The sequence below is a fragment of the Corvus cornix genome, chromosome 8 (assembly GCF_000738735.6).
Source record: "Corvus cornix cornix isolate S_Up_H32 chromosome 8, ASM73873v5, whole genome shotgun sequence".
NCBI lineage: Eukaryota > Metazoa > Chordata > Aves > Passeriformes > Corvidae > Corvus > Corvus cornix.
The window spans coordinates 16,803,959-16,820,910 of NC_046338.1; the positions used below are offsets into that span (position 1 = coordinate 16,803,959).

The window sequence follows — 16,952 nt, forward strand, 5'->3', positions numbered from 1 at the left end:
AGTAGTGATTGTTTTACAGCTGCTTTAAAACGTTTTACAAGTAGTAGGCAGTCCTGGTAGCAGTCAGTATAAGCAGAGAACCAAGTCACTTTTTACCTTTGCTTACTAAAGGTCCATCCCTAAAGAAATTAATTATATTTGATCATAAAATAGATTAGATTTTAGTTATAATATTAGTGAGATCATAAATAAAACCTCTGCTGATTTCTGTTTATTGTAAGGTTCTTGCAAGCTCATGATCTTGAGATTTTGAACAACTCTCTCAGCTGCCTCTTAGGAGAGAATGTGGAAGAATGTAGGTGGGATAGAATGAGTGTTAGATTCCTCTTGTAAGATGATGCATGTTGCATCATTTCCAGAAAGATTAAAGTAGAACATTTAATTATTTGAAAATTCTAATCAAGCTTGACTATTTAGTGGAAGCCAGGACTGTGCAGGCAAAGGCTACCAAGGACCTGGACAACCCCTCACAGACAGGTCCTCACTCAGGCCCTTTCTCAGCTCCTTCAGTCTCCCAAGGAACTGTCATATATTGCCAATATTTCTTATAAAAAGAATTAATGCCCTATTTAAGTCTTCTCCCTTAGCTGTACTGAGACATTGTGCACATTGTAGCACATCTAATGTCATTTAGATTATAGAGTTGTGTGGGGCCTGAGTCTGAGTGGATCTTCAATAGCTTCAGTCATACTTTCACAACATTTATTCACATGTCTTGACCTGGTTTCAGACATAGGATGACCATTTTACTACCAACACTAAGTAGTAAAGCTGCATGAGCAACACCCTGGTAGAGGATAATACTTCTTCTTTCCAGGTGGGTGCCAGACCATACTACAGGTATCCCAGGGTGCAGGGACTACAGAAAGCAGAGTGAACATGGGTTTCAAAATACACCTCAAAAAAATCTAAGACTTCAAGTATTTTTTGTTTTGCATTAAAGGGGGCAAGGTTGCTCTGTTTCAAGTAGCAACTGTTGGACTTTGCTTGCACCCTATTTTGTGCATCAATGTTGTGGCTCACCACTTCCTTCTCAAACATATATGGCTAGTGTGTGCTGAGGACTTGGTGTACTTCACAGTGCACTTTCAGAGTGCCCCAACCCTTTTTGTGATAAGGTACTGGACAGAATAACTGTTACCATTACTGCTGTGTTGAATTCTAGTGTATTATGGTATGATCATGCTGTCCTCTTTGCTTGAGTGTGCATATTAACTCTTTGTAGGATACACCATGATGGATATCATTAATGCCTAATTTTGGTGCTTAAATTAGACCCTAGGCTCACTTCATAGTCTGCAGGTCCTTGAAAAGCTGCTGATAGTTCTGTGTGCTCTTGACTCTACTGACTACTAAATAAACCTGGGCTTCTCATTCGTTGAAACAAAGTGCCCGGAACTGGACAGTGTTACATGTTTAAAAGTATAAAATGTTGGAGATTTCAACAGTGGAGTATTTCATGTTCCTAGTGAACAATTGGACTTATTCAGTCAAATTATTGTATAAAATATGAACACAGCCTGTCTCTGCCTTTATTGAAAATCTAGCCTGAGGCACTCCTATGAATATAGCACATTCAGCAGTGCTGAATCGACCTTGTTAGAGTACACTTTGACAGCCAGCGATTTATGTTCAAACAGTGGTATTCATGCCTGTCATGGAGTGGGTGGCTTAAAAATTATCTGTAGTTCAAATTTCTTGATTATTTGTAACTTGTAGTAATTTTGGCATTGGTAGATTTTGGTTTCTTCCTGTTACATTGTTTATGTTAAATAAAATTTTTTCTTCTAGTAAGAGCTGCTTTATAATGTATTGTAAACTAGAATGCAGAAGTTGCATCTTTTTCCCCCAAAGAACTTTGCAAGATATCAAATGAAGCAGATAAATAGATATAAATACAGTAGTTCAAGAAAGAACGGAGAAAACAGTGGGAAGATTGGTTGCTATACAAGCATGGGCACTTTCTGTTTTTAGTGTATACCCCTGGCACAGACTAATGGAAAGCTTTCAAGATATTTTCAGGAAATGTCTGCTTTCATCTTACTTATCTGAGCTGGCTGGTTCCAGTGAACTGTGGTCAGCTTCATCTACAAAGCCTATGCAAGAGGTTCCCCCCTAAAAGCTTTGAAGCATTTCAAAATGTTCTGGGATTAGTTTATAAGCATTTGGCTGCAGTATTTAAACAAACTCAAAATGACCATGATCACTAAACAAAAGCCATCATTATATGTGTGCAGCCACTTTAGATAAATGTGTCATGTGGAGATGTACTCTAGAGGTTTACTCTCTTGGAGATAACAGTTCAGGAACTGGAGAATCTTGGATTCAAGTATGTGTTTTTACTCCTCTGCACACGAGAGCACATCAGTTGCTCAGCACTGACATTTCTAAATTATTTTAAGAGGAATTTAGATGTTTCTGATATCACTACTGTGTTCTTATCTGAAAGTGTCTGAATGTTTGAAATGTATGAATCTAGTGTACAAATAGATATAGGATATGAATCAGACTTGCAGAGTGACTCTTTTTTCCTACAGAAACCACATACAAGTCAGCTGGATGATCTTTTATTTAGTATGTCTGATGATGGAAGTTTGGTTCTGGGTTTCAGCTGAGAAAAATCATTTATCATTAAGCTAGAAATATAATTATTTCCCATTTTGAAACAGAGCTGAGCTTGGAGGACCAAGAATCCTAAGAATCTTTTTATAAAAGCATTTGAATGTGGTTATAGTGTTGTGTCTATCTGTAGAGTTATATTATTGTGTGAAATAGAGAAAAGGCAACTTTGTCTTTACACATTAAAAAATACCTTCTTCCCTTTTTCTCTTAATTTTAGGCTGTCATTTGGTAAGCGTGAATTCAAATAGATTTTCTGTTAAGCGGTTCTTAAGTCTGTTAAGCACTTTTTCTATTAAGTTTGCTTACTTATCAGCACTTTCTAAGCAAACTTGAAGCTGCTTATTTGGCATATTCTGGACATGATCAGTATTATCTTAGTTCTTCCTGGCATGTTCCAGTATTATTTAGGAAACATACACAGAACAGCACTGTGAGGGATTTCAGTGTTGTTAATTGCGGGATTAGTCAGTGCCAACTTTAAAATCAATTAAGTATCTTCATCTTTCATAAGGGAGAAAATAGAAGAAACCTTTACAGTTTCCAAGAAGGTGTTTCTCCTGGAACAAAAATCCCCCACTGTTGCTGCAGTGATGTTACACAGGAAGTGACACTGTGAACTTCATTGCAGCCCATACAGCTGCAGTCTTTTCCATTCTGGTATTCTCATGGGTAGCCTTCTAAATGGGACATATGGATGTGCTGTGTAACTTTCATGTATGTCCAGCACAAACTCTCTGAGTCCAGAATAATTAGTTCCCCTTTACAGTGCTGGTGCTTGGCTTCATCAGCAGGAGTGGAGCCTTAGCACATGCTGTGTCCTGGACTTCTGCTGCTGCAGATTGACTCAGAAAGCTGTCATTTCTGTACCTGCCAGCTCTGCACCTGCCAGCTCTGGTTCCCAGTGCAAGGGAAGAGCAAGGGCATGGCTGTCTTACAAGTGACTTGGAAATCCCTCCAAGAGATAGAAATCTGCGTGATCCCAGCGGCTGTATGTGTGGACATTCAGACTGACATGCACAACCAGCAGAGCTGGTGTGCAAAGTGCATCACCAGCTAAAAATTGTCCTTCATGGTTATGTTCTGACAAATCTTTTTGTTAGACTCTAGAAATGCTTTCATGTGAAACATCATTTTGGATCTTCTGCTTCAGTCTGTTGGCAACTTTATATTCCAAATATACTTGTGAATTAAGAGGATGGTGGTGGGGAAAGGACTTTCTTCTGACACTTCATTTTAGCCTTTTGTGTGAGTTGTTGCTACTTGTGTTTGAAGTTCTGGGACATAGCGTGCTGGGTTTCAGAAGGCTGCTTCAGCATGTTGACTCATTGGGGAGCTGACTTGGTCAGTGGAGTTCATGTCCCATTGAACTTTATGCCACAACTATGATCAAACAGATGGAAACATTTCCCAGAGAGAGCACTGCTGTAAATTATGTTTGTTTAAAAGGTATACATTTAGATTTCTTTCATAATGTCATGTTTTTCTCCCTTCCATAATCAGTGCTTTGCTTAATGGAAGTCATGTCATAAGTAGTACAGTTGTATAGAATAGTTGTACAGAAGAAGTTGTACAGTAGTAGTAATATAGACTGAACTGTATAGTAATATAGTAGTAATATAGCTCTGAACTAATGCTGCAAGCAAGACATTAGTAATTCACACTGTTACCAGCTGCCCTAAACTTCGTTTTAAACTAAATGTATTTTAACTTCATCCACTAAGCAAACTGAAATGTTCATGTTGCAACTGAATCCTGCAGCTATAGCCCTATGAAAATATTCTTGCTTCCTTATTAATAATTAATCTTAATACATTCAATGCAAACATTTTTTTATCAGGAAACATTACCCATCTGTTAAAAGAAAAACATGACTGGCACACACTTGAATCTTTTATATTCAGAGTTTTAATTCTATCTTTGTTAACTTTGTAAGGAACAGTCTACTTTAGTGGGGATACGACATATAAGCAGTGGTTTTGACTAACAGGAAACTTCATTGTAAGACAAAAATCTGTGTTAATTTGACTTGTTTCTGAACCAAGAAAAATGTAGAGATGCACATCACTAGAAAGGCCAGTACAGCTTCCTGTTGTATGACCCCCAGGTATTTTGTACTAGCAGAATTTTAGCATTAATTCTGGATTAATGTGTTTGGTTCCATGCAGATAGTCATAATGGTACCTCTAGTAGGTTGAATGGTGTGAACTATTCTTCTTTAGCACTGAAATAAATTGTGCCCAAAGTAGAAGTACTGTGTTTCTTAACTCTTCTGGAACCACTATAACAGAAAAAGTAGATGATGTATAAAGTGTTTCTCTAGGCACTGGGCTATGATAAAGCTCTCAGAATTTACAGACAATCCAAGCCAGTGGACTTAGCATCAGGGCAGGTGGCTCTTCTTACATGTGTGTAATTAAAATAAGTACTTGGGATAAGAAGACTGCAACAAGTCAATTAACCAGAATGTTGTATAAGTAAACATAATCATACCTTCAGAAAACTTTGCCTGCCACAATAAAAAGAATCAAGAGCAATCATGTCTGCAGCAGTACATGTTCACTTCCAATTCCTCCCCAAGAAGAAAAGTGTGCTTTAATTGGCTGGTAGCAAACATAACCAACCAGTATGTGGGAGCTTAATACAGAAACTGCGAAGTCTGTATGTATAATTGCATACTATAGATGCAAAACCAGCATCAGTGCAAAAACTTCAGATACTTGGTTGTTTAGAGGAGTGAGATACCAGCATGTTTCATTTTGATGTATACCCCACTTACACCCTATGTTCCACAGAAATGCATATTTCACTCTCTCTTCCACCCTCTGTTCATATGAACATCTTAAGACACTGAATAGATTTAATTAATTCATCATAAAACTCAGTATTTCTGAGATGAGGTATTAGGGTTTTTAAAAAGCTAAAGAATAGTTGAGATTTGTCTGGGTCTTCATATTTGCTCCAAACCTCATCATGTATTCTGCTGGTTTTAGGCATATGTTTAGTTCAGTGTACTTTCACAAATCAGTGTTAATAGTGCTCTTCTGCTGAAGAGCTGGTAAGATTGAGATTAAGGGTAGAAAAGTGATATACTGGAGATCATCAAGCCAGTAATAGATTTGGAAATAAAACAATTAAGCAGGAAAAGGGTTTGGGGTTGTTTTGTTTTGTTTGTTTTTTAAACCTGTGTGCTGTTATTTTTGGGCAAAGATGCTTAAGAATCCATAACTTCTGGGGATTTCTAAGAATCTCATTTTGAGAGGTCCAAAACCACACTGGCGTTTCTTTTCAAAACTGGGAAAGGTAAGTAGAAAAGTGTTGAGGTTGTTACCTTTAACTTCTGAATAAAAAAAATTTGGATATGGTGTAAGCAAGGCTATTCCTAGCATGTCTCTTTACTCCGCTGCATTATTCCAGGTGCTTGATCTGTATACTGGACTGTAATCAAGTTACAATGTTAAAAAGTTGTGAAAATAAACTATGATCAATTTTATGACCATTGTTTCTCTAGTAACTGAGTGCAGTCAAGTATTGACATTATTTACCTAAGCACATTGCATTGTAGCTGTTTTAACTTACTGTAAGTCAGTATATTTTATTCTGTCTTTTTTGAATTTTTTTTTCTTCTTACATATCCCTAAGGTAATGAATTGATAGGAGTATCCATATATGGAGGAATGAAGTTCAGTACTTGCAAAAATGGATATAGATATAACAATGTTTAATTCATAAAATACATCAGGTTTGAATATAAAGTCATCTTTTAGGTATTAAATTTTTCCACTGTATGTGCACAATAATTGATACAAAGGTGTATATTTTACAAAGTACTTAAGAGGTTCAGGTTCTCAAAAGCTTACAATTTAGCGTTCTTTAATCCAAGACTTCTACCTGTGCTTAATTTCATGTAGCTAGCTAGGTAATCCAAATACTTCAGTGGCATAGATTCCAGTATTTGAGAGATGTCACAGGAATGCCTTGTGGAACATAAAAAAAAGGAAGAAGACTGAAAAGGATGAGAGGATCAATTTTAAAATAAATTTTAAATGTACTAAATTTTAAATTTTGGCTAAGTTAAAGAAGAGGGGGAAGTGGGAATCAAACTGAGAAGTACCTTTGATCTGTCAGCTGGTTAGCAGGAAACAGGTTTCAAATAAATGGAGCACTTTAAACAAAGCCTGTCCTTGAAATGTGTACATAAGAAACTTAGATTTGTTCAGGAGAAACAGCTGATAGTGATTTCTTCTGGGTTCATATTGTGAACTTTTTTTTGCCTTGGCATTATGCTGATAATTGAAAGTTAGTGGAACAAATCCCTATATGAATGCAAGGGCTTTAAATGGCACACATTATTACAGATGTTCTAATGCTTTGTGTCTGTGAACTAATGTTGTAGTCATCTTTTGGAATATGGTAATGTAGACACGTGTACCACACTTCATTTGTTTTTTAGAAAATCATCCTGCAGTCATATGTCGTACAAAATAGTGAAACAAAGTCTAATTCCCTAAATTTTGCAGAAACGAACTCTAGATAAGAAGTTGTAGATGTTATTGAGCTAGTTTTGGTGCTTCCTTAGTCTTCCTGTCTGGCTCAAGGTCCTTCTAGTCCACTGTTATATCTGGAAGTGTTGTTTTGCATATAATTGCCCAAGTAATTGTTTTTTGCCAGACCTGTGTGATATTTGTGTTGATGGCTGTCTTAGTAGTCATTTAAAAATGAGTCTTTGGAAATAGAGTTCTTAAATATCACTATAACAGGAGGCAGGTAGAACCATTGCATATTATTATTGTGGCTTTAAAGGAGTCATGGGTCCTGGAGTTTTTGTTACTCCTATTGTTAATAGCAAATATTTCCAGAGTATTGACTTGTCATCTTTCTCATTAGACAGGCTAAGCCTGGGTTAAAAACAACAACCCCAGAGTACCTAATGAAGCCAGTTGCTTTCTGTTACAGGATCAGCATAATGCTAGCAAATGCTTGCAGGCAATGGGATGCCATTTTCCACCTGCTGAATGTTCTGAAATGTGTAGTTTCTTTCCCGGACAACTGATGAGGGAACTGACTTTATTCTGTGTGTGCATACATAAGATCAAGACACTTGCTCAGAAGGAACATTGTGGGAGTGATACTGTGGGAGAAAACCCAGTGGTGAGCAGTTGTGAAGGTTAAAATAGTTGTACAAAGCAATAGACTTCTAAATTTTGTCTCAGCTGAATAGAAATTGTTGCTGTTGTGTTTATGTGCTACTGGTCAGTCACAGGGAGCTGAAATATGAGAATACTGAGAAATGCCATTTTCTAGTTACTTTCTGAGAAGAGTTTTATTATTAATTATGTTGTGGCAAAATAGTGTAAGTTATGTGAACTGAAAGTTCCAGGTGTTTAGCTAATTTCTGAGGCATTTTAATTTTTTTTGCAGTTATTTGTACATAGAATGTACATTCTAAGGCATGTTGCCTGCAAGTATACAATGTGCAGATCTGACACAAATAGCACCAAATGGCTGTACTGAATTTTCACACCATTTGATGAAATGTCACCATGAGTTCTTTGAACACGTTCTTGATTTTTAGGCTTACTTTGGGTGTTCTTTTGCATTAGACCTCTTCTTTGCCTGTAAAATTAATTACTGGCCTAATGATAGAAATTTTCTATATAGGAGAAAGTTTTTTACTTGTCCTTCATTAAAAGTCAACGGTCATCAGTCTTACAGAAGTTAATATTTTGAGGACAGTCTGAATTTGAGTTTTTTCCTCTTCTGTGTCTATTTTGAGGACAGTCTGAATTTGAGTTTTTTCCTCTTCTGTGTCTTTTTGTATCAGTGCGACATTACTATAAAATTTTTTCATTGCAGGATGTTTGTAGTTACACAGCTGTTTGTTATAAACAGCAACTAGCAGCTGATGTAGTGATCCTTAACTTTCAAGGGAGAGGAAGAAAGTGGCATAAAAAATACATCCTGATATTCATGTGAATTGTTTGTTTGTTAGGTTAAAAAAACCCAAAGATCCAGAACATTTGCATTTTCTTAAATCCATTTTAAATGAACAATTTCTGTACCTGATAAAGTAGCTCTAAGTCTGTTGCCTCAACTCTTCTCTCCTGCATAGTTTAGTTAAAACATATAAATGCCTTCAAAATTTCCGTATGGAGCTTAATGGAAAAACAAAAGCTGAACTCTCCTATGAAGGGAAAGACAAGAAATGACTGGTCATACGGAATGCCAGAGTAGAGCCTGCAAAGTATTTTGCAAATGTGCACTGGGCTTCCAAAGCCCTTGTGAGGAGAGCATGGTGTGACACGAGGGAGCTGTGCTGCACAGCCTATGCCCAAGGGCCAGCCCGACTCCCTGACCACTGTCCTAGGAAGCAGTGGGGTCTGGGCTGCTGCAGCTTTAGGTGTGCCCCAGCCTGTTCTCTGACTTGCCAGTTGCCTGTTTCAATACAAATAACTCATTGCGAGGGAGAGGGTGGGGGTAAGAAGGAAAGAAAGAAAAGCAGATCCATTGTCTTTTTTTTTTCAGTTGATAGCAAGCACTTCTGTCAAATGCTTAGATAACCCCTGCTACTGTAAAAAGGCTGTCCTTTTACTGTTAGTAGTATCCATCTGGCTACACCACAAGTGAAATGTTGGCCCCACTAAAAGGGAATGGAAGTTGACTTACGTCTGGACAACAACTATATGAAAAATGTGTGTAGAAGGTGAACTTGAAGAAAAAAATATATTTTGTGTAACTCTATACATAAACACATATCAAAGAACATATTTATTGCAGAGACTTGTAGAAGCTGCACAGGAAAAAATGAAGGTAGTGGAAACAATTAACAAAGTTAACTTTTGAATGAACCTTAATTTTTGCTGTATACTTGGATTATAGAGGAATTCCAGCCATTGATTTCGAATCACTGTTGGTAGCATTGATTTAAATGTAGTGGACAAAAATTTTAAAGCATGAATAATTTAGTTTCTTTTGCCATCAGAGGATTAAAGTGCCTGTGCTGAATTCTGTGGACAAGTCAGTACACAATAATGAAAGGAAGTTAAATAATAAATAAAACATAAGTTGCACTTCAGTTACAAAATTCTTGTCTTTATGATGAGAATGGGATCTTCAGGCTATATTTAAAACTAGACCAGAAGTGGCTTTTTTAGCTCAGTAAGAAAATTGTCTATTTCTGTCAGTTGTTGCTGTTCAATATTGTGGGCTTGAGAGTGTTTTATCTTTCATTAATATAATACAGTAATATATTGGAGGAGATTACAGAAAACTGCCCCTGAATGCCAGTTTCCTCTTTGATCTACTGGATATGGTAACAAAAGGCCCCAAACTAGAGACTGCTTTAATTTCAGAGTTGCAAGTGACACTGATCATAATTACTTTTTTCCAGTACAAGTACAGTTTAACTTAAAAAACTCAATTCCAAAGATATCTTTAAATACTTTTGCATCTTGTTTGTAAGTTAGATGCTTCCAGTTCAAGATTGTCTGTCAAATATTAATGGGTTCTAATGGAAAAATGTTCACTCTGGAGACAGCCTTTTGCTTTTAAGGGTTTGGGTTTTTTTAATGTTGAGTTTTTTAAATCATGCTCAAACTAAATTTATAAGAAGCAAGTCAGGTTTTGGGTTTTTTTCACTGAAACTGTGAACATAACAGCTAAATTATGTAAGTTGAGGCTGTTGTATTTTCTAATTTCTGAGCATATATTTAAACATAGTAATTAAGTGTAACCACCTAATTACACCAAAGTTAATATTTTTTTTAAGCTCCCTGGTGTTGCAGCTTTATCTTACAGCTACACTCGTGTTGTTTTTCAGATCAGCTTTCTCTCCAGTACTAACTTTGGCCTGATGGATGCATCATACTTCAGGATTTAAGATACTTTACTAACAAAATTGCACTCCCTAGACAAGTGTACTGTATCTAGTAAGATAACTGGAAGTGAGAGGTTCTACCTCAAATTAAGCAAGCAGTCAATATATTGTGAAGAACATGCAGAATTACAGTGATGCTTTCAACTTACTCTGGTTCAAATGTCTGAGTGCCTTTGGGCATGAAATGAAATGGATAAATGCAGCAAGTGTTGGCGTTCACCTCCTCAACGGAAGCACTATTGTACGTGATTGATGCACAGCAGCACTACAGTTGTATGTGCAGGCAGATGGTCTGTGGGCTGCAATGCAGATCGAAGTCACTGAGGTTTATTGCTGATGTGTAACACTTGTTGGATTGACTCAGTCTAGCCAATTGTCTTAAACAAAACAATTGCTTTTGTTAACCAGTTGTGTTGGAGACTTCCTTAAAAGGAACATAACTAAAATGGAATCTAAAAGTGTACTCTATAGAACTGTTATATTGAAAGAAAGGCATTTCTGATTAGCAACATTGTTATTGTGTTGCTAAGCCCATCAAATGTGTAACGTAAGAGTAGTGCAAATATCTTTGGAGTGTTTAAAAAAACCCAAAACACCCCAGCCCTTCTGTGTTGATGCAGTAGAACCCAGTACAATGGCATGGTATCTGCAGGGTTATAGCTGGAGCAAGAGTCTATTGATCAGAAATTTGTTGGCACCCTTGTAGCACATATGCAGTAGTCTGTGTCTGTGTTTTTGTTGAGGAAGGAGGAAAAAAATGCTGCCTGTAGTGCTACCTAGCTCTTGCTTCGTTTCTGTGTTCTGAAACAAGTGTTAAGGAAACTTTTGTGATCATTCATTGGTTCAGCTCTATCATTCTGATAGAAAACTAGTTATCAATCATCCTGGTTACAATGATCCTAAAAAATTAAGTGACTAGAACAAAAGGTAGAAAGAAACAAAGAATAAAAAAACCCAACCCTTATGTTATGATGGTTGTGTTAAGTCTTATTCACAGTGCTTAAATACCTATAACTGGCAGAAAGATACCTTATTTTCCAAAGCTTACTCTGGGAAGAGAGGTAGTGCTTGCTTGTTCCATCATTCTCTTTTATAATTCTGTTCTTGTTCAAGTTCCAAGGATATCAAACAAGGTAAGGGACTCAAAAAATTGTGTTTACATATATGGCTTCTGCCACAACCAGTGGCTTTTACTTTTTTAAGCTTCTACCATTAGAAAAAAATTAGGAAGACTGGCAATGCTATGATTTTCTAGGAGGAGCTTATTATTAGTCTTCTGAGAATTAGCATATGGTTTTTCTTCATGAATATACAAGTGCTTTCCATGATATGTGCACTCAAATTCTCAACAATTTATGTATCATTTTAAGTGACCAATTTTGGGTAATGAAAAAGAACCCAAGTCTTACGTGGTTGTGTTTTTACCCTTGTTTTCAGGTGTCTATTTCAGAGAGCTGTAACTGACTGGTAACACAGTGGTGGCTTTGGAAATTTTAACTTTTTCAAAGGGAATCACAGAATTCATCTAAAACAGAAAGTCCAGAAAGCTTTCCCTGAGATCCAGTAGCTGAGAGAAGGATGGTACTGGACAACTAGTTTGGGTTTTTACAAAGAATAGTCACACCCCTGGATAGGAAATGCCAATTAATCCTTTTAACTACAGAAAAATTTTATCTTTTCTGAATGTAATCAGCTGTCTTCATTAAGGTATGCATAGATCTAAGAATGAGTTGCACACACGAGCATATCAATTAATGAAACTTACTCCTAAAAATAATTCAGGTTTAACTCCTAAATATACTTGCCAAATATTTTTGTAAGGCAGCTGATTCATAGGAAGCTTGGGTCTTGAGCTGAAGCACTGAAACTATGTAAAGATTTTGTGGTAGCCAGATGTCCTGTAATAGCTTGATAATAATTGATTATTCTTCACATGAATTTCACTTTTGTGGGGTTTTTTTCTTGAACATGTAACATATGTGGAATAGCCAGCAAATACAAATTTTATCAATCAGATACAGTTTGACATTTTTAATACTTTTTAAACGTTACGAATGCCTGTTTACCATATGGTGTAAGTGGGTGTGCAGGAAACGACACTCTCATCAAGTCTGATACACTACTTTTCCATGATCTGAGCATAAACATTTCCTTTTAGTGGCTCTGCTGAAGGCAAGCCTTTGAAGAATGGGTGTGTAATTTTGGACTGTAACATTTACGTTTGTGTACTTCTCTAGGTGGTTATTTTAAAATCACTTAATCCTTTAGCTTTTCTTATTTTTATTTGACTTTATTCATAAAAGGTTGTTCCAGATTAATGTTGCAACATGTGAAAGAGGTAACAGAAAAGCAAAATTTTTATTTTCTTTTCATTGTTGCACTTGCCAGTTGTTATTATTGTGGTCCCAAGTATCCCATTTCCTGTTTATTTTCTACATCTTTTGAAGACACTGCAGACTTTGAAGGGAATTCCACAATCTCTGAACTGAAATCCTGTGTATCATTAAATTGAATTAGTCATCATAGTTTCTTGAGAGATAGGATCATTGTAATTTTCTGTGACTTGAAGATACTGATCGTGAATGCTGTTCTGGCTTGTTTGGATACAATTAAGGCTTAATTCAGTTAAACAGTCCCTCAATATTCTGTTGTGCAGTACCTCAAATATACATTGGACCAGTGTTAGAGCATGTAACTTACTACTCCTTGCAAACCAGCAACTTGTGCTTGCTCCTTTCCTAGACAAAAGCTTCTGCATCTGCTTCAACAGCCACCTGAAAGTAGAAAAGTACTCAATGATAACTGCTTTTCAAATGACAAGTTAAAGCATCATTTGAGGGTCAAAAGGACACAGTTTTCCAAGGGAAAAGTGTTTGTACATATATTCATAAATATTGAACGTGTTATCCCATCAAGATGGAACTTTTAACTAATTGCTAAAAACTCGGATGTGCCTCTCTGAAATTAATTGCTGATTTAGTCTCTTGCTATCAGATAATTAGTAGCTTAATTAGTTTTAAAACAAAGTTCAGGTAAGAAAAAAAATTCATCCATTGCTAAAACTTCTTTTTAACTTCTATTTCTTTCTCAATATTTAATGCCTGGCAATTTCTCTGAAAATACCAATACCTTTTTGTTTCTTTCTTGGTGTTAGCTATAATAGTTACTCTTTAAACAGTGTGTCTTCAACAGGGTCTGACATTTAGGACATGTTTGTAATTCATGAAACTATGTAATATCACCAACTGCAGTTCCAAAAAAAAAGCATGTGAGCTTCATTCATGGTAATAAATATTTTGGTTTTAGAGTATTCCTTAAAACTTCACAAGCTTTCTGCTGTTTTTGAAAAATAATGTCCTCTTAACATCCTCTTAAGCCCATGGCAGGAGTAAGAAAATTCAGATAAAAATGCATGTAAAACTGTGTCATGGCCAGGAGAATGGTTTACAATGCTACAGCTGCCTCACACTAGCACTCAGGAAGTCATGACTGTTTTTGCCACCAGTCTTTTTTCATATACAACCTGCATAATTCGGAGAAGGGTGAACTGAAGACGAGTAGTAATGCATCTCCTTGTCGTCCTCCTGCTATCCCTGTCTCCAGACTAACACTCTGCAATGGTTCCTTTGATCCTCTATCAGCACTTCCTGTGCTCCACTGCTGATAAAGCGTCCCAATGCAAACCCAGCCTCCAGGCTGCCAGCCCTGGGCAGGGGCGCTCTGCTTCACCAGCCCAAAGAGTAACCCCCGTACCTCTCACCAGGAAAGAAACAACTCAGTCCCAGCTGGCATGGAGTAAATTACAAAACCCAGTGGCCTCAGGCCAAAAATCACAAACCTGCCTACTTCTCTTTTTAATACATATATGTGTGTGTGTATATGTATATATCAGAGTTTATGCCTAAGTCATTTCTTTCCACACCTTCCCCTTACTTAGAGCATCTCTGAAAGTCCTTCTCAGCAAGTGACAGTGTTTGATAGCTGAAATATTTAGCTAAATATACATACTGCAATGGAATCCAGAAAGAAATGGGAAGTAATTTTAACTCATTACAAGTTAATTTTTTTTCATTAATTATTTTGGTAAATTTATTTTTTATTAAGTGATTCTTATTTACTATGTCTTGTCAGGTCTTTTGTTCATATTTTATCTCTCTTCTTGCTTAATTTAAAAGAATCTTCTTTTATATGCAGTTTTTTCAAGTGGAGGTAGTCTTAATACCAGTGACTGCAGGGAGATTGATCTCAGTTGTTATTCACTTCAAGACTTCCTGAGCTGGGAAGTTTTTAGGAAGCTGTAGACTATCTTTAATTTCTTATTAAAAGTACATCATTTCACAAATGTATTCTAAAATAACTATTTTGTGTGGTGTCAATGGCACTGTATTTGAGACAAAGTAAGTTGCTGGGATATGAGTCTTGTTAAGTGATGTTGTCAGTAATGTTTGGTGTTGAAGTTTCTTAACATTCAGCATAAGCTTTAATACTTGATTTTGTTCATTAAAGATTTTTTTTTTTTTTAATATTTGGGCTTAGGAAGTAGATTCAGCTATTACTACCTTTGCAATATTTTGCAATAGAATTAGGAGAAAAAGAAAGGACCTAAGGATAAAAATATATTCTGATAAATTAAATGGCACATAGTTCACCTATCTGCATACAGATATTATTAGGTGATCCGCATAGTGGTAGCCCCTTCCAAACTGAGGAATTTTATATCTCTTTTATATTTTAGTCATGTGAACAAGTATATAACCTTTACTGAATGACTGTTTAGGAGCTTTTTGGTAAAGAAATAAATAATGACTGCAATCTTTCCTTTTATATGTGTAATTGTATGTTTTGCAGTTTGTTCATTCTGACATCGGTCTACATTATATAACATCTATGTACAACTGATTAGAAGCATGCAAACTACTCTCATTTTTTCTAATTAGATTTTTTTTGTTTCACTACATATTAATAAATCATATTTTGGTACAGCTCATATTGTATTACATACAGTCTATTATAAACTGTAATTAATCACATGTGACATTATAAACTGCCTTCTTCAGTACAGTTGTTTGAGCTCACAAGCTTTGCTTTTTAACATCTGCCACTCAAAAGTTGCTTTTCTGTATGAAATATGTTCGGGTTTTTTCCAGATTGTCACAAGTTACTCCACTTTGCAAGAATACTCAGACGAGCCCAATGTACACACAGTTCCTGACCACATTACTGGAAGAACTGCATTTCAAAAATGAAGATCTGGAAAGTTTAACAAGAATATTTAGAATGGACTGACAACTTGAATGGTCAGTTAAGTTTAAGCTACTTTGTGTGTCTTAATACCAAGCTGGTTAACCACGGGTTTAATTTTCAGCATTTTCTAAGTATGTACAGTAACTACAGATTGTATCAGCTGGAGTAGAAAATGTGTGAAGCACATTTTAAAGTAAAGAAATATATATGGTATGGAAATGAGTGTCATCATTTTGTCACTTACAGTAAATGCCAACTGCTTACTTATCACATTAATCTTCTGATAACGTATGGTTGGTTTACGGCAATTTTGAGAGGAATTTTTACTATCACAATTTGTACAAAAATAAAATTCTGTGTGACTACAATGGCTAAGACTCAGCAGGGTTTTTTAATTACTACAATAAAATCGTTATGTTCAGTTTTTGCGATATAAAATTGAGCTAAGAGCCATGTATTTTTTGCATAATATTGAGATTACATTTTTCATTCCAGGTAGGCCAAAAAATTTAAGAGCAGATACCTTACTTATGTTGATCATATTCAGCTGATTCAATGAAGGTAGCATTATAGTATTTAAGTAATTAGTGTATTAACATTACTGATCTCACTCCTTTGTTCCCCACAGAACGACATAATCATCTTAGCATCTCCTACTACCTGAAATAGTTGCACAGAGAACAAAAGAACACCTTCAATTGTTTGAACTTTTTAAAATAAAAAATGAAACTTAGTATAAATTGTAGTACTTGCATTTCTGCTTTTTCATTTCCTTCCTATTGGTAAGGATTTTGAAGTCTTGTGAAGAAGCTGACTGTAACTACAGTTGTTTAAGGTGTGAAGACAAGTTAAAATATGGATCATCTGAAAAGTGTTTAAAAGCAGTATAAAGGAATTTTGATTGGTCTGGTTTTTCTTGGTTTGAAAACTTTGACTGAAACTTTGTCTACAGGGATCAGGGAAAGAGGGGGGGAAAAGCGTATGAGCCTCCAATGGTAAGAGCAGTGCTGCTGACATTTTTCCAGTTGCCCTGTGCATGGAGCAGGAACCTTTAAGAATGGTGACAACAGTACACAAATATGTCTGATTCACACCCTGTTTGTCTTGCTACTTCTAAGAAAAAGCGTGGTCTTTAAACTTGTTTAAAAGTTATTTTTAAACAGACTCTAGTTGTTACTAAGTTGGACTTTAAAATATATTTTAATAACTAAAA

At 36.0% G+C, this 16,952-nt stretch overlaps 1 protein-coding gene across 3 annotated transcripts in view; it reads left to right on the plus strand.

The window, feature by feature from the left end:
* The window catches only part of RPAP2 (RNA polymerase II associated protein 2), a 35,642-nt gene extending 18,997 nt beyond the window's left edge, over positions 1-16,645 (plus strand). The window contains exons 12-13 of one of the 3 annotated variants that reach the window (XM_039555832.1): positions 15,643-15,792; positions 16,368-16,645. In XM_039555832.1, coding sequence (XP_039411766.1) covers positions 15,643-15,781 — 139 coding nt within the window. In that variant the 3' untranslated portion in view covers positions 15,782-15,792; positions 16,368-16,645. The other 2 variants (XM_039555831.1, XM_039555833.1) reach the window with 2 other exon arrangements.
* Positions 16,646-16,952: the final 307 nt, after the last annotated feature.